General features: G+C 26.6%; 1 protein-coding gene across 4 annotated transcripts in view; it reads left to right on the forward strand.

Annotated features, from left to right (window-relative positions):
• The window catches only part of LOC129981948 (cell adhesion molecule DSCAM-like), a 627118-nt gene that overhangs the window by 484086 nt on the left and 115771 nt on the right, over positions 1-27261 (forward strand). For all 4 annotated transcript variants that reach the window (XM_056093016.1, XM_056093014.1, XM_056093015.1 and 1 more), the window contains exon 20: positions 19718-20011. In XM_056093016.1, coding sequence (XP_055948991.1) covers positions 19718-20011 — 294 coding nt within the window. The remainder of the gene's footprint in view (positions 1-19717; positions 20012-27261) is intronic.

The raw sequence follows: 27261 nt of genomic DNA on the forward strand, positions 1-27261 counted from the left end.
TCAACTTTTTTTAAATATTTTATTTATTGAAATAGAATTTGTAAAATGTCATTTAGTAAAAATGAAAGTTATGCAATATTTTTGTACGCTTCTTTTAATAATTTGAATAATATTTCAATTAAATAGAAGAATTTAATAATTGATAATAATAAGTATAAATCAATATCAATTTATATCAATATTATACAAATATTTTGATACTGGATCAATGATACTTATATTTTCTCAAAAATCTACTTAAGAATGTAAAAGGAAACGAAAATTTGAATACTGAGTAAAATCCCAGTTTAAAATAAAAATTATGGGTCCAAAGAAATCAACCTCAATCATGGCTCTTGTTTATTTTTTCTTCAAATTTAATATTAAAAGAACAGCTTAAGAACTGAAATTATATTAAGGAAAGTTATTCTGATTTATGCTGAAGATTATCTGTCAAATTATTCCAAATTATTGAATACTTTTTTAATTCTAGATTTTACTAATACTTTACTAATATTTACTAATACGAAGTAGAATGATGAATGAATGCATATTGATGAATACGAAGTAGAATGAACGAATGCATATTGATGAATACAAAGTAGAATGAACGAATGTAGATTGATGAATACGAAGTAGAATGAACGAAAGTGAATAATGAATGAATTTAGATTTTTGAATACGAAGTAGAATGAACGAAATTCAATGATGAGTGAATGTAGATTCATGAATACAAAGTAGAATGTATTAATACTTTTCAATATCATAAGATTGGTCGCGACAAATTACATCTGTATGCTTCTTTCAAATTCATTCAGAAATGCAAGTATTAAATAAAAAAAAAGTTACAATTGAAACAAGTTAAAATTATCATATTTAAGGAAATGCAAAGAATTTGGTACCGAATTTTAGATGCATTGTCATTGGAAGGAACTTTTATTAGTTAAATTTAAGTAAAAATATGTAAGGCCTAAAATTTCAAAGTCTTAAAATTTCTTACAATGCTTCCATTATTCAGAAATGAGCGACTCTAGAACATAAGCCTATGTTTAATTTGTTTAAATATATTCTTCCTCCATAAGCTAGAAAGAGACTTCCGGGAGGATATTACTCATACCGTGTTTGTTGCGGTTAAAACTTGTTTGCTAAAAGTTAACTTTATCCATATTATTTCACTTAAGTTAAAATTTAGAATATCTCGGCTTAAATTAATCTCATGATGTTACACAAAATTGCTTGTAACTCTCTAGTGGGTCAGACCATGAGAAAATATCTCCTCAAAATGGACGACTGCTGAGATTTGGTTCATATTGTATTACAGAATTCCTTTAAGATAATAAGAATTAACGTGATATCTTACTGTCAAAATATTATTATAAAAATAAGTTTAACATTGAAATATTGAATATTGTAAAAACTTAAAGTCAAATGCGTATGATCATGTATAATTGTGTAATTCAATGCACATCTTGCAACACTGGAAAAGCAAGAATTTGACGGTATCATCAACACTTGCGCTTGTCATAGAGTTATTATAGGCAAAGAAATGTAAATTAAAAGAACTCTGCTCTTTTTGTCAGAGTATATATTTAAAAGAAAACTGTGGATAATAATTTGTTAAATTACATAGAACTACAATTATACCCAAGATCAAAATGTTTATTTCTCAGAAAAATTCAATACGTTATGAAAAAGAAATTAAATTGAAAAGAGCGGGTTAGCTTTATTAAAATTAAAACACTGATTATTTTCCTTAAAAATAGAATCCAAAATACATATTTTTAATTCTAAGTTTTGTTAGAATACTCTTAATTTTAAAACAATAAATCAATATAAAAATGCTGTAAGTTATTCGCCTGTAAAGAGTGCCCCAAAATTAATGCAAGATTTGAATTTGCCACCATTTGTGCAGTAAAGTGTTGGGAACGCTTTAAGCACTGGCATTTGGCCATTTAACCATTTGGTAGTTGATAGTTCAGGGTTAGCAAAAATGAATCGTCACACGGTAAGACAACTTATTTTCATTCTTGAACAACATTTCAAAAATAATAAATGTTTGGCAATCACAATTCGAAAAGTTGAGAATTTACCCCTTACATTTGAAGTCAAAAGTCTGTGCCAACAAGCCCACTAGAAAGCGTGTATTGAAGAAAGAAATTCAACCCTGCATCAATGAAATTCAGCCGCATTTATGCAAAATTGCCATGGAAAATTGCGACGAAAGAGTCCGTATGTGCTAGCAAAGCTGTGGAGGCCATTTGCCCTATGTGTTATTCCATACATAACCCTATCCTACGTATTTTACTATTCAGTAAAAAATATAACAATTTAAAGAAAGGAACTATGTTTTTTTATTTAATTCAAATTTTGCGTTTACACGTTGTTCTATCGTATAACGCTCTATATTTACTAAATCTAACCTATTATCTGTCAAATGGTTTTTTTAACAGCGTTGCTAACACTTTACTGTTCGAATGGTGGCAAATTCAAATATTTCGTTAATTTTAGGACACTCTTTATTACTCTTTGATACAATTAACTACATTGCTAAACTAACTGTTAAATCACTAAAATTTCATTTTATTTAAATTACTATTTTGGCACTGCAAATAGAAAATATTCAATTTTCAAATTTTACAAATTTTTTCTGTGTAACAATTTCCCCTGAAGATACGTTCTCTTTTACAGAAGTATAGAGAACTTATTTCTCTATCTTTACAAATGACTACTTTGCCGGAAAAAAAATTAGTATTTAGTGTGCAGATCGGGTTTGGATTTCAAAGGCAAATTTTTATTATATATCAAAAGACATACTAAAATATTTTAGAAACTCATCTTTATATTATTCTCATGTTTAAATACCCTTTTATTATGATTCCCAAGACAATTGACATTCTTAGTTTACACAAAATATTTCTCCAGTTATATCACGTAAAGTCGAGGTGCTTTTGTTTCTGATATTTATGATCAGAGCCCAGGTTTACTGTTAAAGATCACAGTTTACAGACTTTGGGAGAATATAAACAGTCATTCAGAAGTCTATTTGGAAGAATCTGATTTGTAAAATGTCCATCAATAGTCTTCGAAATCGCGCTGTAAAATAGTGTTGCGTGTTGTTGCTTTTAAATATCGGCCTTTATCTTTCCTTGCTTTTATAACTCTGTCTTGATGATTCTTTAGCATTTCTATTTTTCTGCAACATGTTACATATTTTGAAAATTGTTCTTTATATTATCTAGGCTTTTTTTAAAGATGTCGATGGTTGGATTGGTTAACAGACAAAACTTTTTCTGAATTTGTAAACATATACTTTTATTTCCTTTCAAATTCTTTCATTTGGTAATGGTCAAAAAATAGTACGTTATGAAGTAGCTTTTATTCCGACTTAGCAATGCATATGAAGTATTTTGTACCGGTTCTTGAAGGTTTTGAGAAGAATGTTTCTATTGGCCATTGATGATAAAAAAGTAGTACATTTAATAAAAACTAATTTGAGATAAACACTTTCATTAATTTAATAAAAAGTGGACTTTTTATTAAAATTATTTTCTTTTTCTTTTAGTTGATTATTGATTTTTATACATATTACAAAATTTTTTGGAAACAATTCTGTTAAGCCTCACTATCGGTAGAATAGAGAGACTTGATTAAACAATCAATTAACCAATAATTATGAAAAAATTAAAACATTTATTGTCACCAAGAACATAAATTTGAACAACTTTCAAAACTCTAATACGAAAAAATTAATGAGGGTTAAATAAAAAAAAAAAAAAAACCGATTTTCTGCTCATAAAAAAAGTCAAAATCTTTTTAAAATTATTTCATAGCCCAATATGCTTCCTAATATTTTTTTTTTATATAATGTTCTGCTTAAATTAATTTAAAATAGATTGTCTTGTCTTTTATATATTTTTCAAGAAATTATTACAGACAAATTCTCATTTCTTATCTCTCTCTCTCACTGTGTGGAAGAAAGATGAACATTTTGGAAGACATAGATTTCCTAATATTTTATTCGTAAAAACAATAATAATTTCGTTATTTTCAATTTGGAAACTTCATTATTATACTCTTAAAAAGTGCTGGAAACGAGTATTAAATTAAGTAAAAATCTCATATATTATCTTTTCTCAGGAGACAAAAAGATTAATTTGCTTAGAATTAACTCGGCAGAAAAAAAAACTATCTTATTTTATTTTCCATATTATGTGATTTAAACTTTCATAAGGTTTCATGCCCAAAAAAATTATGCGGTTTCACTCAGTAGCATCTTAAATATGCTACGATTATTTTAAAAGTAATTTTTATCCTGAAAATCTCGTGATTTATTTTACAAAATTATAATGTTTGCTTCTCGGATAAAAAAAGTTATTTATTACATAAAAACGTTGGATTTTTAAACGTAGATAAAATACAGGAATAAGCCTTGGTTTTGACTGCATGTTAATACTTTGTGTTCCTAAATCTGAATATATTTATAAATATCTTGCTTTGTAAATACAATATATTCTTCTAAATACTTTGTAGAAAACTTGATGATACTACATTTAATTCTTGCATGAAATATATTAAATAATTTAAATTGACATTTCAAATTCTTAATATCATCTTACAAGAAAGAATAATATTTACACACATATTTATTTAAATAAAGTTATTTTTTGTATGAAAAATGATTGAATTTTATGCTTGCAATTTAAATTGGTTCCTGATGAATTCTTCTGAATTCATGAGGAAGAAGAAAATTTTCCAGAAGAATTCAGAATTTTGGAACTAATATATCCATAATATAGCTATCAATTATAATAAATTAATTTAATTTAATTATGATTCTAAAATGATGTCTCAATCTCTTATTGAATATGAGGAAAAATTGTCATTGTTTGTATTTACAATTTATAATAAATGATTAACTAAATTTCATAAAGTAGAAAATAATTAAATCAAGATTATTTTTTTCCAATTTAGAATAATAACAAAAGTGTGATTTTATAAAATTTCTCTTGTTTGTATTTAAAATTTATAATAAATGATCAACTAAATTTCATAAAGTAGAAAGTAATTAAACCAAGATTTTTCTTCATTTTAGTATAATAACAAAAGTGTGAAACAGATTTTACTCAAAATTTGACAGAAATCTGCAGATTTTGTATTAAGACAGTATACTAAATTTCAACTGTCTAGAGCAAAGCGCTCTTGAATTATCTTTGTCATAGACAGAGAGAAAGGGAAACAGGCTTACCAAAGGACATTTTCCAAAAATGTGTTTTTCGAACTTAGAAATATATAAAACGTGGAGATTGTCAAAATCTCTAGTTCGAATTTTTTGACGATTGTTATACTTTCTCTGTACCACATATGCGAGAAAGTAAAAGACTGACATTGACGATCAAACTTTCAAGTGATTTTAAGATATCTGCTTTCACCACTTTGAAACCGAAAATTCTGATGTTTCCAATTGCTGAGGCATTTAATATTTTTTGTTGCCTCGACTTTTTTCATTTTATTTATTTTCCTATATTTTCATGAATTCAAAATTTCATTTAGAAATAGCTAAAATGTTTCACACTAATATAATGGTTTGAAAAGTATTAAACATAAAATAATTTGAGATTTGTAAATGCTTTGCATTTTGTTCTGATTTCCTAACAAAAATTAATGAATTATGTAATAAATCAAATAATTTAAGAAAAATGCTAATTACATGTCTTTTTTAATTTAGCAGCTAGATCAATAATTCCGATTATTTTTTTATTTTTGTTTTCTTACAGACATCAGAAAATGTCAATATAAAATCCAATGAGCTTTTTAAAAAAGTGCTCAATGACCGAAATATAGATAAATCATTGATCAAGACGGCCGCCTTATGATCTAAGAATTGCAGAATGATATGAAATAAGGACAACAAAAAGAATCAAAAATAATTCGGTTTCTTTCTCAACAAAGTCTTCTAGAAATCGGATATGTTCTAAAAGAAATATTTTCTTACGAATTTCAATAGTCAGGAGTTTTCTTTAAAGAAGATATCCGAAGGGCGTAAGATCTTGCGAAATAGTATTTGAAACACAATACACACGACAGGATGAAAACTAAGTAATTACTCTTTGGCGTTGTTTTGCTAACAAATAGCACTTTGTGTAACAGGAAGCTCCACGGTTGCTAGAAGTCTCCAGTCTGAAGGGAAAAGAAAACAGATGAAATAAAATCTGAAAAACTAAACAAGGAACTGTGAGTTCGACTTCTGGCTTCTAATTTTATTTTTCTTTCGATACTGTTTTCCTTCGGGACTGAGAAAAAAGGATTTTCGAAAGTTTATAACTCTCAAATAGAAACTCGAACTACTCATGCCATAAATTTCTATTTGATTCTCGTTTATTGGAGACAATATATATGGCTAATATTGTTTTAGATAGAAAAACCAAAAATGATATCGTTCTGAAGTATGAAATTGTTTATTATAAATTTTCTTTCATAGAATATCTTTTTTTCTGCTTTGTTTTGAAACGAATTAATTAAGATGAAACAGCAAGAATTGCTTCTTTCATGGTGGTCAAACAATAATATCCAATAAAAAAAAACGATAAAATGTAAAAATAATTGATTTGGAATATATTTTTCTTCTTTTCATGAGATAAATGACTTTCTGAAAAAAAATATTACGGATTGAACTTGTTACCTGAACAATTTGAATTAGAAATTCATTTTTATGCTAGTGGTTACAATGCTGGTTCGCTCTCATGGCATATAATTAAAATATCGTTTGCGGTACTTAATTCTCCATATTTCTATAATAATTAATTCTATCATTTAGACAGAGCCAGTTTAAAATCTGCATAGCATATTCATCATATAGTGCTTCAGAACATATATACTTAAATTCTACGGTGCTTTAAATTTATGATGTTTTGAAAAATAATAAACACTATTTGTATTATTGTTAATACTGTAAAGTGATATTTTTCCATGAAAGATGTCCTATAAGACGATATTTAATATTGCCGTAATCTAATATTTTTTTTAAAGAAGATGCTGTTATTCATATTCTTTTGTCTGTGAGAATTTAATTAGTTTACTTTAATACTATACATTATAAATCTCTGAGGCAATAAGAAAGAACATCGAAGTTCGATAAAATGAAAATATATATTTCAGGAGTATTTGTAAATACAAATAACTGGCAATTAAATAATTTGAATGATATTTTTAGAAACCAACAACTTTATATTATAAGACTTATTGTAGAGATAAAATCAGAAGAGATAATTTTCATTCAACTCTTTAACACTATTATCTTATTACATTAAGGCATCATTTTAAAATTTGAACTTGATCTATTTCAAACTTCTCTTTTTTCAGTTGAAAATTCTATTTGATTTTATTTCTGAAAGTAATTAAATTAAGGTAAGGAATAAAACCTTATTGTTTTTTATATTTGCTAAGTCACTGACAAAATTTCAAGAATGCAACATAATTATTTTTTGATTTTGTAGAAATTTATAACTCCGGATTGTAAAGCAGCTAAAATAAACGAGATTTTAAAATACCTTTTTGATGATTTTCTCAGGGATACAATTATAAACTTTTAACCTTCTTCTTCTCTGTCCTTGAAGAAGATTATATAATTAAATCCTTTGAAGTATAAACAAGCATGTATTTAATTTGGTTACAAATATAAATTAAAATTGAGTATATATATGTCTTTATATTACTTTTAAATGTTGGTAGAAATATAATGATTAATTTGGAAGAATTGTGAAATTGATAAATGATAAATTTTATTTCACTTCCTATATTAAATTTATTATGTGAAATTAAATGAGTTATAACTTCTCTTTGTTGAGAAAGATTTCGATTAACAAAACACCAAAGAAAACATATCTGAAGGCAAGTAGAAAATGAATTAAATCATTGATATAAACTAGCGAAACAGAAACAAATATGAAATACTACTGGGAATAATTGAAATAAAATTATAATTTGTACATTCATATGTAAACATTGAATCTGCGTTTTTCCGCAACAAATAATTTTACCTGTTAATCCATATTTTCAATTATATATTGCAGAGAATAGCTGATTTGGAATAATATATTTCTGCTTGATGGTGGAACATTTTATAATTAACTTCCTTTGTTTCATTCTTAAAGAAAATTAAACATCAAAATGAAGGAAACGTTAGAATGTTATCATTGATTTTGTAATATCTCTTATTATAAAGTATTCAAAAAATCATTATTATTTACTTGAAACATTTTGTCTTGTAAAAAGTAAGAACTATTTTCTCCAATAGTTAAAATATATTTGAAATTTAGTATGACAATTTTATTTTCATTGATTTGTTATAAATTAGTTAGAGGGAAAAGGTTGCAATTTAGATTACAAAAGTAAATTATTTTTTTATCATTAAAAAGCCTTTTATTTCATTTATTGGCAACATTTATAACGATTTCTGAGGCAAAGACTAATTTTTAAGGTGTAACTTTTAAATAGCTATTAAAAATTTATTTCTATAAATATAACTTTGATTGAGGCGCAAAACATCCACTGCTTCATGCAAATTATTTTTCTATCTAAATAATTGTATTTGGTTAATTTCTTGTTGAGTTAGGAATGTTTGAATGAAGCAACATAGTGTGAAAATATCATTCGTCATAAAATGAGTTTAAAAAACTCCGAAACTAGAGTTTTTAGTGAAAATACCTGAAGAAAAAGAATTATAACTCGAGAAATATTTCGAATATTTACAACAACTTGGTATTGTTTGCAAGCTAAAGAATCAGAGAACATTTTGTAGCAATAAAAAAAAATTCGATATTTTGAACGATTTTCGAAGTTTTAAGTGTGTAATTTTAAGTTTTAAGTGTGTGTACACCTTAAGCAATTGATGATGGTATTTATTTGCTATAGCGTATAGATATAATAAAACATGTGTAAAAAATTATTGTAAAAACATTTTTAGATATTAAAAATTGGAGAAAGAAGTCTAAGGGATATAAAATTAATATCAATACAATAATTATATTTTCATATTCAATATGGCACGAAAGTATTCTGTGAACTAATATATTCCTAATTTATTGAAGAAAATCATTAATTATTTTTAATGAAAATTCTGATTAGAATTTCAATAATGATCTCTTACTTTTCCCCTATTACGCAAGATTTAAAAATATATCAAATTTGGTAGATTTAAATCAAGTGCCTTGATCAGAAAATCTTTTTCAAAGATTTTTACATCGTACATATCAGAGTTTATAAGCAATATGTTGGTCACCTAACATTCTAAAATTTAGATAGATAAATATCCCTCTAATGCAAATACTTTTTTCATTGTGCTAAAGATCTTGTGACCCTGGATTTAATAATTTATACAAGTTAAAAAAAATTGAATGGTTCAAAAACAAAAACTATTATCACCAATACTTAGAAATCTATTTACTCTAGATTGGATGGAATTAAATTATATTTTGGCAAACAAAATTAACTCGATGAATTTTGATGCAGATTGAACTCGGACATTGTGACATGATTTTATCACATTTATCTGTAGTTTGATGAAATATCATCAATAAAATGAGCGATACTGTTAGGAACAGAAGTGCTAGTGAAAGTAAAATAGATATTGCTTGCCATTGGTGATATTAGCATTTTGAAGCACTTGAATGCTCATGAGAAAAATTCACAACAAAATGAACAACGGTGAAAATTATGCTACTAATTTTAGAAATAAACAAACAAACAAACACTTTAATTACCAACAGTTCAACAAATTATTGTAAAAAAATTAATGACAGAACGAAGCACAGAAGAAAAAAAAAGTAGTTAGATCGAACTGAAAAAACATTGATGGAGTGTCCACTACTTCAAATAGTTTCTACCAATTATTCAAAAACAATCTCACCTTTTAACATCATAATGTTATAAAGTATTATTTAATATGTAATATATTGTTGTAGCAAAAATTAACAAACTCTGTAGGCGCACCTCTGGATTCAGAGAAACCAAATTCGCCGTATAATTGATATTGGATTAATAAATGCAAAGTATGAATTCTTTAAAATTCCTCAAAATTGAAAACAAATTCCAAAATAAAATCAGAGAATGCTAAAATCAATTAAAAACGTAGTAATTAAATCAATTTTAATCTACATAAATAATTTTAAAAAAAATCTTTTTATTGAGAATAATTTTATTTCTGCCTCTGTATTTATTTCTGTTTACCTTACTTTAATAAAATTTAAAAATACGTTTGCGTATATTTGACAGCGCATATTTCATTCTGAAATATTTAAGAATATTTTATTACAGAAAGTTCATTGATTAAGCAAACCTTTACATAAGCGAGTTGTGATTATATTAAATATATTTATTATATACATATCACATCTGTTATATAATTACAGTGCAATGAAAAGTTCTATGACATTAATTACCTAAAAAATATTCTGTCTAAGATATATTTTTGAGGTTCAATTCAAACTTGTTTATTTCGGTGATCCCATCGCAATTTTAAAATAATGCATCAAACGCTTTACTTACATCCTAAAGCCATTGATTAAAGTTTTAAAGATAGAGGTGTAGATATTATTGATGATGAATTTATGTTTTAATCATTCGATCTGATTTTTAAGCTGAGTTTGTATAATAAATGAATTTGTGAGTAATATATTTTTTTATATGTCGGTTATTTAACCAAATAATTCACCTGGAAATTAAAAAAAAAAATATCTGTGGCATATAAAATTTGTTTCGGATTTAGATTTCTTCATTATACATACATATTCTTATGAATTCAAAGAATTCTCGTTTGAGCTACAACTGAATCTGTGTCTTTAGAATTTATTTCAGTATATTTCAAACTCAGCCAGTTTTATTCAGCCAGAATTTCTGTTTTAAACTATGTATGGAACGTACTTTTATTTTGTTTATTCTTGAAATATATAAATTTATTTATAATATTTGGTAAAAAAGAACATCGCTCTTTTTCATTTTATGAATCGAGTTTCGTCGCTTTTCTCAAGGGAAAATTTTCTGAGCAAAACTGGTTGGTAAAAGAAAAGTTTGGATGATATATTTGTTCCCTTTAGAATTTTGAAAAGGGAATAATGCTTCTGGACAAAAACATAGCTCCAAAACTTTTTTTCAAAGAAAAATAGAGTACAAACCTAAAAATGAAACATATATGTCCACATAAGATCCACATTTTTGCTTTTAAATGTATTTGTAAATATTAATAAAACTATATCTAATAACTTTTCTAGTTTTATAAAGAACTTGAAACAAGTATAACTAATTCGAATTTAATAAAACAAAATTCTGCATTCCTGCTGATTAACTTCCCGGCATTCTAATGAACTACCCCCCCCCCCCCCCGATCTCTATTGGCGCTTTTACCTGCGTTTCGTAGCAGTTTTTGTGGAAAATATATGATTTCCAATTATTCAATCCATATATGTATAATCTAAAAACAAATGCATCCATTCTATCACATATATAAATAGTCAATACAAAAATAATCACTCTGCATTTCCCAATTATGTTACTACGAAAATAAAGTTATAATTTAATAAAAACAATTGCCATATTATTTTACTATTTTATTAAAAATTAAGCATTCGCCTTTGAGAATTACTAAATACAGAAATGAAAAATAATAAAAATCTAATTTTTATACAAATTCTTATATTTGGCAGGAATAAATTTTTCTCAATGCATTTCACTCTATTCAAAAAATATTTTTAATCTCATATTATTATGCAAATTGTTGCTAAACAGGAATTCGACGTCACTTATTTTCAAGCAGTATGGTCTGTTTAACATTCCAGGCAGCCAGCCTCACTGAACCTTCCTTTTCTAGCAGCATTATTCTATTCTAAAATATTTTTTCAAATACTCCATTTTTTTAGAGAATTTTGAACCGCAACTAACTTTATTTAATGATATTTTCAATCTTGAATTATGACCCAAGCCCCGTGACTTGGATTCCGATCCGCAAATCAGAAATCTGACCATTGTCCCTTGGTGTCCAAATCGAATCAAAATTCCCCACACAGACGTTTTTCGGAAGTATTCAACACATCTTCTCGCCTCAGAGAAAGATTCATATAAATAAACAAAAGATATACGTTATAGATAAGGGTGTTCGAATATATATATATATATATATATATATATATATATAAACATACTGTCCGAAACTGGAAAATATTCCACTATGTTGCTGCGTAGGCGTCGGAACGACAGCCCATTGCAATTCAATGCAACACTCTTCGCGACGTTTCGGGTTACAAATCGCCTCGTTTGGCCTCCCGAACCTCAGAATTTCAGCCAATTATTAAGTTGTTTTTGGCCTTTATTTGTTCTTTGAAAGCGGGTGTCTCATTCCACTTCAACTCTGAATAGGCGGAGTGCTAAGGCTGTAAGAAAAACCTGTAAAATGCAGGGCTGCAGGTCAGAATGGCGGAATCACGCCAAAGTTCCTCACAAAATGGAGCCAAAATTATGAAAGTGTAACGGTTTGATGTAAAATTTATCCTTTTTTTTTGTCTACTTTCTAATTCATTATATGACTGTTTTCACTAAAACAAATTCTGATAATATGGGATATGTTGATGAAAGCGATAAGCTAAAAAGAAAATTACGAAACTCCTTAAACAGTATTACCTGATTAGTAATCTTGACAAGTTTAAGAAGAATAAAAGTTTAAGAATTTTTTTGTCAGAAATTTGAAAATTTATTATCACTTACAAATACAAAGAATCTAAAAAAAAAGTAAAAGCATTTTGATTTCTGTTAAAAGAGGAAATATTTGTTCTTAATTCATTGCTTTCATAGTATTTCATAGCATTCTTTTATAGCATAAATTCGATGCATTCAATTACGAATTCTTAAATTTGCATATGTAGAACACAAGTTACCAGATGGAAACAAACCGTTATCGAAATTCATTTCATGGCTTATATTAAAAATACTGTATGAAGAGTTATTTTTTCTTCATTCTAGTATGAATATTCAGTATGAAGAGTTATTCTCGTTTCATACTAGTATGAATATTCAGTATGAAGAAGTATTTTCGCTTCATATTAGTATGAATATTCAGTATGAAGAGAGTTGTTTTTATTTCATACTAGTATTAATATTCAGTATGAAAAGAGTTATTTTCTCCTCATATTGAAACAGAATATACATGTTTTTAGTACATTCTGTTCCAGGTTTTATCAGAAATGTATTCTAACAACATCATTTTCCAAAATAATTAAATTTGATTCTATAAATTTTCGATGAAAGTAACAGTAAAAACATCTAAAAATTGAATTTAAGAAATGTAGAAAGGAATAAATATAGTCATAGTTCCAAGAAAAAGGGCCAAAATTCGCCTCAAAGAGGCCAATATGGGAACCCTGAGCAAAAGGTGTCTCAAAAAACAAACAAGTCGAACAAACGGATAAGAAGAAGAAAAATGGACCTGAAAACAAAGGACAGCGGCCAAAGGGCCTTACCTCAAGAGTAATGTGGAGGCATTAGAATCAGCGGTGATCCTTTCTAGGGTATTGGAACATGATGTGAAACGTAATCTTCCTCCTCACTGACCGCCTCCGTGGTCAGCGGGTATAATGACTAATCGCGCTGATACGGAGCCATCGATCTGTGGTCAGCAGCGATATGTGATGACCAGAGGCACCTCATGTTTGTAAGGGGATAGCTCAGTGAACAGCGTCTCACTAACTAGCAGATGTGGGACAAAAAATATAATTCATCCAAAGTGTTTCTTGTTTCTTGCCCGTCTTTACAAAGATCTACTATACATGAAATAAATTAAGGGAGGAGATTTCTTTTCTTTTATTCTTTTAAATAACTCTCAGAGTAAAAGATAATATTTTTTTCTTCCTATTTTTAATTATTAAAAAAATATATTTTTCCAAATTCAATCAATTTTTTGAAACGAAATAAAGATTAAAATAATTAACAGGGTAGAAAGAAAAAGGTAGAAACAGGTTAAAAAGGTAGAAATCCTTTTTACCTATATAAAACCAATAGATCATGATCTTAAAATGTTTTCACAATAGATTAATACGTATTTTTTCTAGATTTTTTATAGAAGTTATTACGCGATATTTTTATAAATATTAGTTGCTTTCGGACACTAGCAGTTCACCTGCCAAATAATAACATTAATTTAGTAATAAGTAACCCAAAGTTGATGAGCGTTTTCTTATCACAGCAAAAGGGAGCCCTATTTTATGTTATGCTTGCACAAAAGAAAAAGAAAAACTGAATGTATTAGCTATGTTTACAGAGTGAAGAAATTAACTGATTAATTAGCAAAATCGGCCAAGTTGTTGAATTTGAAGGCTCTGCTATAGCTACATTTTATCATAACTTACCAAAATAGAGGGCGTTGGTAGGCTGCAGACCATGATTGATGGCATACCTAGTGGTCATGTGTTTCTCCACCATATAAAAATTGCAAATAGTCACAATGTTTGCTTATAATGGCTTAATGATTCCCTCAAATGGAAAAGCCATTAAATTAGTGTTTTTAATATTTATCTCACAAACGGAGGAAGATGGAGAAAAGACGATTATGGATGACCTGTTTAAGGATCAGGAACTTTAATGTGAAATAAAAAGTAGGAACATATAATTCATTGTTTGGGCTGAAGGACCAACTTTAAGAATTACTTTAAATACCTAGATAAGACTTTTGTTTATTACTGAAATATTATTTTTTAGATAATATTTCTGAAAATAATAAGCCTGTTGTATGCGTTATTTCAATAGATATCGTAGTGCATAGATATCAATAGTATCAAACTGCGAGTTCTTGAATAGATGTAAAATAAGTCTGTGTTTATATAATACACAGTTTTTAAAGTTAGAGAATATAAGAGTGTTTTAAATAGTTAACTCTCACAAATATTCAAGTTACGATCAGTCTGATTTATAAGTAAATATCAGTGATTAAAGAGTATAATCAACTCTACGGTTGCATGCAAATTTCTTTTAACCGATGGATAATCGCTCAATGTTTATAAGAGTTTCGCCTTAATTCTTTTCCTCAAAAAAGGGTTAAGATTGATGAATTTAGTAAAAAGTTTGGAAAAGAAATACTTCCGAATAGCTGAAATAGCATCAAAATTCATGTTTCCAAAAGTTACATATGGCAACAAAAAATAAAAACATAAAATAATGAAGTATGTATACTTCAGTTATTTCAAATTTATTGAATATTCATAATTGGAATGAATAATAAAACAAAAAGCAGATAATATTAATAATTTGTATTTTGTATTTTACTGAGAATAACTATATTCCTTTATTTTGTTAAAGTCTTGCTATTGTAGGGAACTTAATGGGGCATATAATACTAATTAAAATTCAAAGATTGCATAGTTGGCATGTTATCTTACATTCTCGTATAGAACTTCAACTTAATGGCATTTAAGTTGCCAAGTGCGATACAATTCTTTTAGAAAGCTAATAAATTGAATAATTATATCGAAAATCGAACATTTATAAACGAAACAAATTTCGACCAAAAAGTTATTAAAATGCAATTCCAAAGAAATGTAGTATTTGGCAATTTGATAATACTCATTTAAACTAATTTTTTTTCACAATCCTATTGAAAGTATTTAAAGGCTTTCGTTAAAATGAAGTAGATAGTTTGACCTAAAGCTACCAGATTCGGCACGAATGTAATTTAGAGGATTAGAATATACACCTCTAGGTTACTTTTTGAAATTTTAATTAAAATTTTAATTAATTAAATAGTAAATGGGGTTTTAAGTTTTTCTGCGATAACTTCTTAAAGCTTTTTTTCCGAAATATAGTTTTTGCACCATTTTAAAATTTAAAATAGCTTTTTTAGCATTTAGCATGACAGCATTTTAATTATCTTGCCAATTTTTTCTAAATTTACAATATTTTATTTTTTATTAATTTTATTGCCAATTTTCATAGCTACAATAGAAATCAAACCATTTACATTTTTATTTTTCATTGAAGATTTAACCACGCGATTTTCCTTCATTTTTGAAAGATGGGGGGGGGGGTTGTTTTTCCATGATTCGCAATGAACAATTTGAGGACACATTACGTGTGCAATTTTAATACAGTTTTAGTGTTCAACTACATAATAAACAGAACAGGTGTAAGATTAATAAAATGATACGGCTTTAATCATGCTTGAAATTATTTTTTGACGGAATTATAAACATAAAGTTATGCATAGGCAATGTAAGACGAAAATGAAATCAATTAATACTCACTGCTTACCAAATAGTTTCAAAAGGTATCCAGTATAAAGTAAAACGAATTTGAGGAGTATCAATCTATTCTAGTTCTCATAGAAAACAGTTGAAACTTTGTAATGTATTTAGTTTGATTGAAATTGAAATTTATTTAAGAATGAAAATTTTTCAATTTGATTTTTTATGCTAAGAAGAATTAAAGACACCTGACATTTTAAGTATAAGTATTTGACGTTCTCTTCTACATTAAAAAAATGTAATGGCGTTTTGAAAAGAAAAAAAATTGCTTCAACATATAATAAGTACCATGATTAGCAGATGTTACATTTTTAACCTTCATCGTGGATAGTTAAAGATAGTTATTCCTACATTTTTAACTTAATTCTTTTCCTGAAACGCATGAAAGGCTTAAAGTTAATGAGTTGCTAATAGCCTCTTAGTGGAGATTAAGTCTACTTATTAGAGGATTACTGAAAAATAGAAGTTTTTTTACCATTTATCATTGGGGATTAGCAATTGCCACCTACAGATTTCACACTGAATTAAATTTCCAAATCAGTACAAATTAAAGAAAAGTTAAAATATATCAAATATTTTATATTCTTAGATTAATGTATTCTGTAGTGTTATTTTATATTTAAAAAAAATTATTTTTTCTTAAATTTGCAATCTATATTTATTTTTATATTTTTATACATTCTGTAAATGTTATAAAGAATAAATTTAGATATAAAAAATTCAAAAGGATATACTAAATATTATTATAAATTAATGCTTTAACTAGAATAACAAATGCGTGTTCTTTTACTCCTTACCATATCGAATTAAATATTTTATTTCATATTAGAAACAAGTTATTGCATTATTTTGTTTTATTTTTTAATATTTTTTTTAAAATTTCTCTATTGACTTTTTTGAAATCATATTTTATTCAACATTGTATTACTTTTATTCGAAATATGACACGAAAATTTTTGAAATAATTATAAATTCTTCATTTTTTTAGAAAAAAATTATGAATTATGTATTATATTATATGCATTTAATATTATAGATAGTAGGTTGGATTAATATTGCTGGTATTTTAGTGCTGCTGCAATCAGAAATTATTATATCCCACGTCTTATCTAACCATGTATATAAAATAAAACACAAACAACAATTATAATAATATTAATTTATGAACATTTCTTCCGTCTTTGAACAAATTTCTATTTTTTAAGACTAAAATGTTAAAAATAAAATGTTCTTCTTATTTATAACATTGACGGCAATTTTATTTCAATTGATATAGAGACAAAATAAATACAACATAGCTGAAAATAAAATTTGTATGATATATTCATTATCATAATATCTTTTAATTAATAATTTTATTTTTCCATATAAAATTACTCTACATTTTAATGTTTACTATTCTGCAATCCAATGAACTTTCATCTAGTAGAAGTAAAAGATGCTAAAAAAATTATAATAAAATAGAGAGAGCGCTAGTAATAAAATGCTATATTAAATGCAAACAACTCTTCAAGTTTTGTTCACAATTGCAGGTATTAGTGTAGGATTTATAATGATTAATTAAATAGCCAGTTACTTATTAACTAAAAACTGTGTAAATATGTTGTAGGGGGTATGCTCAGTGTATGTTTATTTACTGAGTGCTTCTTTCTTTGCTGTTTTAACATAGTGTATTGCTGATACTTCTATAAGTTAGCGGTAATCAGGTGGAATGTATTCTTATATCTACATTACATAAGCTATTCTTATATTTTCAAATATATGAAGATTATAATATATAGTGGCATTCTAGTTATGTGTCTTTGGGCAGCGAATACACTTATAGAATAATAAATTTTTGTTATTAAAATTATTGGAGCTTAAATATGTATATAAAAATATTTTTGAATTTCTTTTCAGTAAAAATATTGCAGATATTTAAAATGATATTAATTATTTACTTTTATTTGCCAGCCACATTTTTTTAATGCAGTTTTTACCATTCTTCAGAAATTATTGATAACTTCAAAAAAAAGAGCTTTTTTTCGTTTTCAATATTTTTTTTTTGTACTTTTTCTAGTGGAAAATATTTTTTAGCATTATCACTGCCAGTTGTTTTGTTAACATTAGAAATAATTTAAATAATTTATTTATTTGGATTAGAATTGCTACTATAAAAAATTTATTGAGTTTACTTAAATGTTATATTTTAAAAACATTTTTAATAAATTTATCATGTCGGTTTTAAAATTCTTTTAAAGTAATTTGGGAATAAATAGACTAGCTTGGAAAATTGATTGATGAAATTAAGTATTTTAATTTTAAATAAAAAAAACAATGTTGAGCTAATTATATGTTTTAAAAATTTAGTTTGAACGGATAATGGTTTGAGCTACTTTTAGTACGAGATGGATTATAATATATTGCCATTACATCCAAATCATTTTAATAATTCACCAAAACAATTAAAAATCATTTGCGACTATTGTTTAAGGCATCTGAATGATTTATACTCAATACAATACTCAATGTAATATAAACTATAATACTCAATATAGTATAAACTATAAAAATTGATACAATAAATATAAAATTAAAAAAAAATCAAACAAATTATATATTAAAAAGTTAGTCTATTTATTTCCGCAAGTTGTGAGTAGGCCGATAATTTGATCTATATTATTTTTTACGTGTTTTTATATGGTCTGATAGACTTTTTCTCTAAATTACAAAGTAAAACTAACATTTTCTCTTCTGAAGTAAAAGGGCAGTTTACTTATTCAATTGGCGAACTAGTTTGGAAGGTTCATAACTTACAGTACATAAAACGAAAATAAATAATACATCATAGATTAAAATATAGAAACAGATCATAGAATACAATTTAGAATGAAGCATAAATTACAATATTTGAAAAATAATATACCATACACCAATTAAAAATATCATTTATATAAATATATATAAAATATAATTTTATATATTATATCCACCCATTCTATAAAATAGCAAAGTTATTTTACTAGATGCATTTGAAAAATAATAATTTATTTACATACTCACCAGTTCCACATTCGCGAAAGAATGGGGGGTGTATACAAGTTGGTTGGTAAAATTTCCAAGTGGTGTAAATTACTTGACATAGAACCAAGAAGAGTAGATTTTAGAAAACATTGAGTGGAATCCCGCACAAAAATTAAATAATCTCTAATTTAGAATTCAAAAATTTATTTCTGTGCAATTGTAAATTTATCTTAAATTAAATTGATTCACGAGTTACAATTGAAAATAGCCAAGATCAAAGAGCACAGTTTTAGAATATGGCATTAAATTTCCGTCGATTTATTTCCGTCTGTTTAATGCATGTTGAAATTAGGAATAAATATATATCTGCAGCTATTAATACTTTGTATTAATATTTCTGCAGCAAAGGAAATATTCTTGACACGCAATATCTAACTTTCTCTTTATTTGATTTCTTCCAGCTCCTCAAGCCCCAGACAAGTCTGCACTTCTTGCCATTAATTCGACCTATGTTGTTGTTCGCCTATCATCATGGAATGATGGCGGCTGCCCTATCTTGTACTTCGAGATCCGTTACAAGCCTAAATTGCAAAAAGAATGGATTTTGCAGTCTTCCAACATTGCCCCTGCACAAGCAACAGTTACACTGAGTGATCTTAATCCTGGCACGTGGTACGATCTTTTAATGGCCGCTCATAATGACGCAGACTCTACGGAGGCAGAATACGTATTTGCCACGCTTACAGCATCTGGAGGTAAGAAGCATTTTATGCTAATAGGAGCCTGCAATGTGTTTTCACAATGGGAGTGGGCCAAGAAATGTTCGTGTTTACGACCATCTGGGTATCTTTACTTTCTACAGCTAAAAGGGTTTTAGAATAATAATAAATTTAAGCAAACTAAATAGTCAGGTAGTTGCTGGGTTGGGTTTTAGTTTTTATGGTAAAAGTGCACTTATCACACCTAGATTCTTTTCAGGAAATGCTTTGTCATTGTAAATTTCATTGTAATAGACGGAATTTATATATCTATATAAAATTACTATTTTTCTTTAGTAGCAGTATGTTTTGCACATGCATAAGGAAAAAAAAAGAATCCATAAGATCTTCTTAAGGTGGGAGTAGTATTATTTTTCCTTCTAATTTCTACCTTTTCACGAAATTCTTCCTTTCTCTTGGAGCAAATGTTACTGCTCTTTAAAAAAAATGGTCTTAGCATTAAATCCATAAGTTTTGTATCTAATTTTAGATAAATAATTCAAAGTTAAGCTCGTAGCCAGTTTTCAGAATAATACAGCATCTCAATATTATATTCATATAAATAATGCATTATATATATATATTGTTTTGTCATTCCTTATATATTTTTTCAACAGTCTACACCGAACAACATTGACCGTTTATTCGTATAAAAGAACATGAAATCCGTTATTCATAAAGATAATAATCTAAATAGTGAAATTTCAGCTTGTCATTTCTACATTAAAATTATAGTTTATTTTTCCTTTTGTAATCAAATCTATGTAAATATAGACTGTTTACGTGTAGAAACATGATAAATGAAAACCGTAACAAAAAATTGCATGAAATTTAAGACTTGATTTTTAGACCAAAATTTACACCAGTATCAAATTTTTCGACCCTTATATTTCAACTCTAAATTCTTTTCTCTGTACTTTAAAATTAAATTCCCTTGTCCTTAATCAAGAGGACATTTATTGATAATTGTATAATTTCAGTATTTTATACTTAAAATATCAAGTGTCAAAATCAATCAAAATGTAGCCTAGTTCATTATTATTCTTTTTTTTTAATTTTCAAGAAAATGCTAAACCAGCTTTGAAAAACAGAACAAGTAACAGCAAAAAGATTTTACAGGTTAAATGAAAATATTTTATAAAATATTAATTCTGCTTCCGATATTTATTATAAAATTTGTTATACAGGAATATTACAAGCTAGTATTATATTTTCTATGGTAACGCTGAGGTAATAATAGGGATGTTAAAATGCATTTAAAAAAATGCTTTTCACGTAGAACCTTAGATAAAAATTCATTTAAAATAATTTTACTTGAATGAATTCTTCACATAATAATATATAATATATATATTTTTTAAATTTATTCCTTTTTCTTTTAACTAGATAACTCATATCAGTTATGCAACATTTTACGTTGTTTACTTAAGATATAGTTACCGTAAAAATACACTATTAAGGAGCATCATTTATATTAAATATTATTATTTCACATTGTTTTTATTTTCTATTAACTGTTGTATTTAAACAGAAAAAAAATCACTTATCACTTGAATGTCAGTAGTTACTTTTTATTTTTTTTATATTTAATAATAGAAATAATATAAATACATTTAAAAATGATTAACTATATTTTTATACTCAGTATTTCATTAACTGTATTTTGAAAATACTACCATGAATATATCCAAGTACATTTCTTTTAAAGAAACAAGTTTAAAAAAATTACAACAAATGTTTGCTATATTTAAATAATGCATTAAATAGACAGTTCCATATTTCACAATCAATCAAATAGAATGAATAAATTAGACATGCACAAATCGATAAAACAATATATACATATTTTTTAATTCATTTGATACTTAAATAGTTGCGGCTTTATCCACATTACATGTGTATTCTTAAATTGTACTTATTTTTAATATTCTTTACAAAATAAACCTGCAGTAAATTAATAAAATAATTAAATAACAAATCATAGTTTATTGTTATTAAAATATTACTTTTATTTTTAATCTGTTAAATAAGATGCATTTAAATAACTTTGAAAACAAGTCATATGTTTCCAGAATTTTGATTATAAAATATAAAATACAAAAATTCCACACGTTGCAGAATTTTCAACTTGAGGATAAATGTAGAATTTAATGCAAATATGTGTCTGATAAATGGGTGTAACCCACGAGATAATACTGAAAGCTAATAAATTATTACTGACGCATATTCATGGCTTCTGTCATTTTTGCTTTCAAAATACAAATAATAAGCATAAAGCAAACTGATTTTATATGACATGCATTGTTATTCACCAGACTGTTTATGGCTGCTGTAAATTTTAGTGAAATATCAACATTCCAAAATAATAGTGTTCTGAAAAGGGTTGCAAATAGATTTTAGCATTATTTTGAGGAGCTACTCAGAGTTCTCAAAAAAGATTAAAAAAAAAAAAAAAAAAAAAAAAAAAAGAAGTTAATATATCTGTTAATAATACTTTAGAATCATTTTTAAAGAAGAAAGTTCTTTCTAATAATAATTACTGTAAGTTAGTAATAATTATTATTATAATTTTAAATAGGATAATAAATATATTATATTTCTTTTATAAAAATGAGGCGAAAGTATGACAAAGGCATGCTTATTCTTTTGAATTTTTCCAACGAAAAAATTTCTGCAAAATGTTAATCTGTGTGTTTCAAAGATATAACTGTAGCTATTTAAAAGGAAATCTCAGCACTATTATGAGACGGAAGATCCTGGTTTTGCGTATTTAAAACAGAAGAATTATAAATAAAGATAAAAGTTTTATACATCTTTGCAATTCCAGCAGAAACAGTTTCCTTCTATCAAAATATACTAGTCAAAGCTACTCAACAATCCACGCAGTTTCATGATCTTCCAGGTAGTGGTTTCGACGAACTCAGCATTAAATTGTTGAAACCAAAATATATCGAATTCAGTGTAATATAATGCCTAATCCTGTCACTAAATTTAAATCCACTCTGATTTAGTTATCTGTCATAACAAACTGCTAGTGGAATTGAAAGCGTTCATTTTTTTTATTTTCATTCTTCTATGTAATGAAATGTTTCGAATTACAATTTTGTTTCAAAATATTTATTGCTTTTCCTAAATGCAATTGTATTTTAAGCAAGCATTCTGTCAATTTTGTAAGTCAAGTATTTAAAATTATTTCAATGAATTACTACTGAAAAATGAGCTATTCTTATCTAGTACATTTTACGATAAATCTTTTAATTTTTTCTGACAATACACACACACACACACACACACACACACACACACACACACACACACACACACACACACACACACACACACACACACACACACACACACACACACACACACACACACACACACACACACACACACACACACACACAATATCGCGGTATTATAAACTTTGAAAAGTATTTTTATGTACAGTAATCTACTAATTAAATAAAGTGCTATATTAAAAATACTTAATTAACATATTACCTAAATGGTACTTTCTTAAAACTGGTGCTGAACATATGCGTTGAGCTTCAAAAATGCAACTGAAAGGCATTATATTGTGATATTGATTGGAAAATGTACATGACTATACATTTTATAAACATCGAAAATTTATATGCTTTGAAAATTTCTTTTATGTGAAGTAATCTAATTTTAAAATAAATTGTTATACTAAAGCTTAATTAACATATTACCTAAGTGGTACTTTCTTAATACTATATGAACATATGATGTTGTAACATGTGAAAAAATTAATGTAAAATCGTGACCTAAAGACGTTATATTAAGAAATTGGTTGGAAAATGTACATTATAATATTGTTAGAAACAAAAAAAAAATGAATTTCATACCTTTACAACAGACAATTTAAATATTCTTCACAGTTTAATAGATTGATGCACAATGTTTTAATTATATGTCAGAATTCAAAAATGTATTTAAAAGCAATAATGCGAAATGAACCCCTCATTCTTCATATATGGATCAGGAAAATTAATTTTGAGACCCATGAATTAATGACAATAAACCAGTTACAAATGAAAGCAAAAATGATGTAACGAGCAACAAGCTGTTAGATAACATTGTAGAAATAATAACTTTACTCAGAATTTATAAAGAGTCATAATATATCCCTTACCCATAAGCAATAAAAAGACATATCCATCCCATACATCCTTTCTTTATCTTTTAGTTATTCCAATTTTTATTATAAAATATTTGTAAATAGAACTGCATATCGCATTTTAGTATTGCAGATGCTTGCAATTGGGCCATGTTTAAAAGAGAATTTTTATATATAAAAAATTAATTCGAAACAATATGTATTAACTAATTGATTTTATATAATCCGGAATAATGATGAGATATTTCAAACGTTTTATAGAAAATTTGAGATACATGACTTACTATTAAAAGAAATAGGAAACAAAAAAATAATACCACATTCCGGAAATGAAAGATTACTTTTTCATTACAATAAAAATAATTTAAAAACAATGGTTGTTTTAATACATAAAAATTCTATTTGTTCTTCTAAATGTATTTAACATGTTTTATGCAAATTAATATTTAAATACTTTTTGAGTTAATATATTGCAATAAAAAATCTGGAAGCTGTACAACGAATTATTTATAACACTGCGATGGATTCAGTATTCATTGTTGAAATGATTATATATTTAAACGCTGCAGGGTCATAAATGTATAGTATCTATTCTGTCACTCGGGGAATAGCAGCGATAATTTTGAAATTCATGTTTCCATAGTCCTTTTTCATACCTATAATGATATTTTTATGTATATTTGTATGATAATGTATTTTTTTATCAAAACAATTTGTTTCCAAATCATTAATTTATTCCATTTTTTATAAGAATTTTCTCATAAAAGGTTGATTGCATTATGCATGGATTTAATATAATACACTTATCCAATTGCTCTGAAATTATTATTGGAATGATTTCTGAGAGCAGAGATAGAATCCCAATTATATTTCTATCCTTTTCTGCCAGTTTTGTTATCATACTTAATTTATAAAATGTCTGTTATTTCGATATCTATAATGGGGTCCTTTGGAAAAATTCCATAAAACCTTTTTTAAACTATCATCTTTAATATTAACAAACTAAACATCATATACTCAAAATTGAAATATTTTTAAGTAACATAAATGAAAACATATGTTATGTATAAAGTAAAATATTGTCGAATAATATCTTTTCTAATAAAGATTAGAATAAATAGAAATACCACCTTTTTATCTTCATCAAAACAGTCACTCTTACACTAAAAGTCTTAATTAATCGTTCTGATCAATGGTAGCCCCTTTTTTTCTTAACTACCCTAAATAAAAAAAATGTTTACTAAGTCTATATTCATTAATTACAACAATCTATGGCGAAAGAAAAAAAGTGAAGTCATAATAAAATCGGCATCTTGGCGTATCTATTGAAAGACATCAGCTAAGAATTTTATTCCATTATCTTAATTTATAGCGTTCCAATTCTATGAAAAAAATTGATGAATTCTACTTTAATTCTCCACACTTCCTATACAATATCCCTCACTTTTCAAGTTTCTCAAAGGGCGAATGAATGGCTCTGTGAGGTGTAGCGTTAAATTTATGTATTTTCCAGAAATAAAAAGGCCTGCCAAACTGTAGCTGAATAAAGAGTCTTTTTGTCTCCCTGCATTACCTTCCAAACTTCCCATTAATCTTTCAGCTCTCCACTCGAGATTTTGTTTTCCTTCCCATTTCTCTTGCTACCATCCGCAAATCTCCTCCAGCCTTCCGCCCCGTGTAAAAGGGTCTTCAGGCACATTTGTTCTTCAGGTTTATACGCTGTAACATTTTCTGTAAACGCAGTTTCCTTGGAAGTTTGACCATTTGTTTTCTACCACGGTCTCCAACCCTCCACCCCTATCCCACTACCTCTGAGGCCTGTTACCAAGAAAATGTGGGTAAATGTTAATGCATAAGAATAGCTTAATGCGTGCAAAAAAACGGGCCAAAAAAAGAGCAAACAGAACTTTCGATTTCGAAGACGATGAGACGGAATGGGATTTTTATTAGAATTTGTGAAGCTTGGGTCTAACGTTTAATAGATTCATTTACGTTTTATAAATGGTACATGGAAATCTTATTATCTTATTATCAGGAATCCTCATCATCTATAGAGATTAGAAATGCTATAAAACTCGTATCCGTGTGTGGACTTTTCTTTTTTTTTTTCTTTTTTTAATCTAAGATCAACTGATTATCTTTTACTTTTTCCCGTTCTTGGCGTTTTTTGGTAGTTCTCTTTAAGATAAACATAAAACCATTTATTTTGATAGTTACTAGTTAAATATATTAAAGGAGCTAAATTATAAAGGGAATTTATAGGAAGGACTAATTCTTTTTTCAAATTAGGATCATATAATTATTTAATTTTCTTTGCACAGCAAATTAAAACTTGGCTTATTACATGCTGACTTTGAATTAATTTTATTCCAGAGGAGCATTATTTTGCTATCTCAATATGATAAAAAAAATAAATGTTCTATTTTGCTTAATTTTAAAGTCCCTTTATTTTTAACTAGGCTCCATTTAGCACATTCATGGACAGTTTTAAAATGTGGGTAGACCTGCAATGTCATACTTTTTTTTTCATGTTAAAATTACTTTTCTTTCCAAATATTTCAGAGAAGTATTCTAATGAGAATAAAAATTTAAAAAATCACATCATTTTCCTTTTTTTTTATTGAAAATCGTTATTTGTATTTATGGTGAAGTTCAGCCATAAATCTACAAATAATGGTTATAACCGTATTGTCCGTGTATGTGTTAATTGCTAATCACACACTATTTTCTAAAATTTTTAAAATAATTTTTAAAGTTCTATTTATTATCCATCAGTAATGGATATAATGAAATGAGCGAATCAAGAACAATTCGGTATTAAATATGTCTTTATTATAGCATTGAATCAGTAATTAATTATATGTAACAACTCTTTTATCTATAAATATTACTTTGAAAAATTATTCATTCCTAAAAAAAAAAAAAAAAAAAAATCTTCACTCTTCGGTTATTCTTAAATAATTAGCACCTCTTATCTAAATATGATGACATCTCCGACTTTGCAAGTACTGAAGTGATTAAGGAAACTTTTTTAATGATTTGTTAATAGAAATATTTTCATTTTGATCTTAAATATTGAGAAAATAAAAGTAGAAATTAACAA

This window comes from Argiope bruennichi, chromosome 8, assembly GCF_947563725.1.
Source record: "Argiope bruennichi chromosome 8, qqArgBrue1.1, whole genome shotgun sequence".
In the NCBI taxonomy this organism is placed as follows: domain Eukaryota; kingdom Metazoa; phylum Arthropoda; class Arachnida; order Araneae; family Araneidae; genus Argiope; species Argiope bruennichi.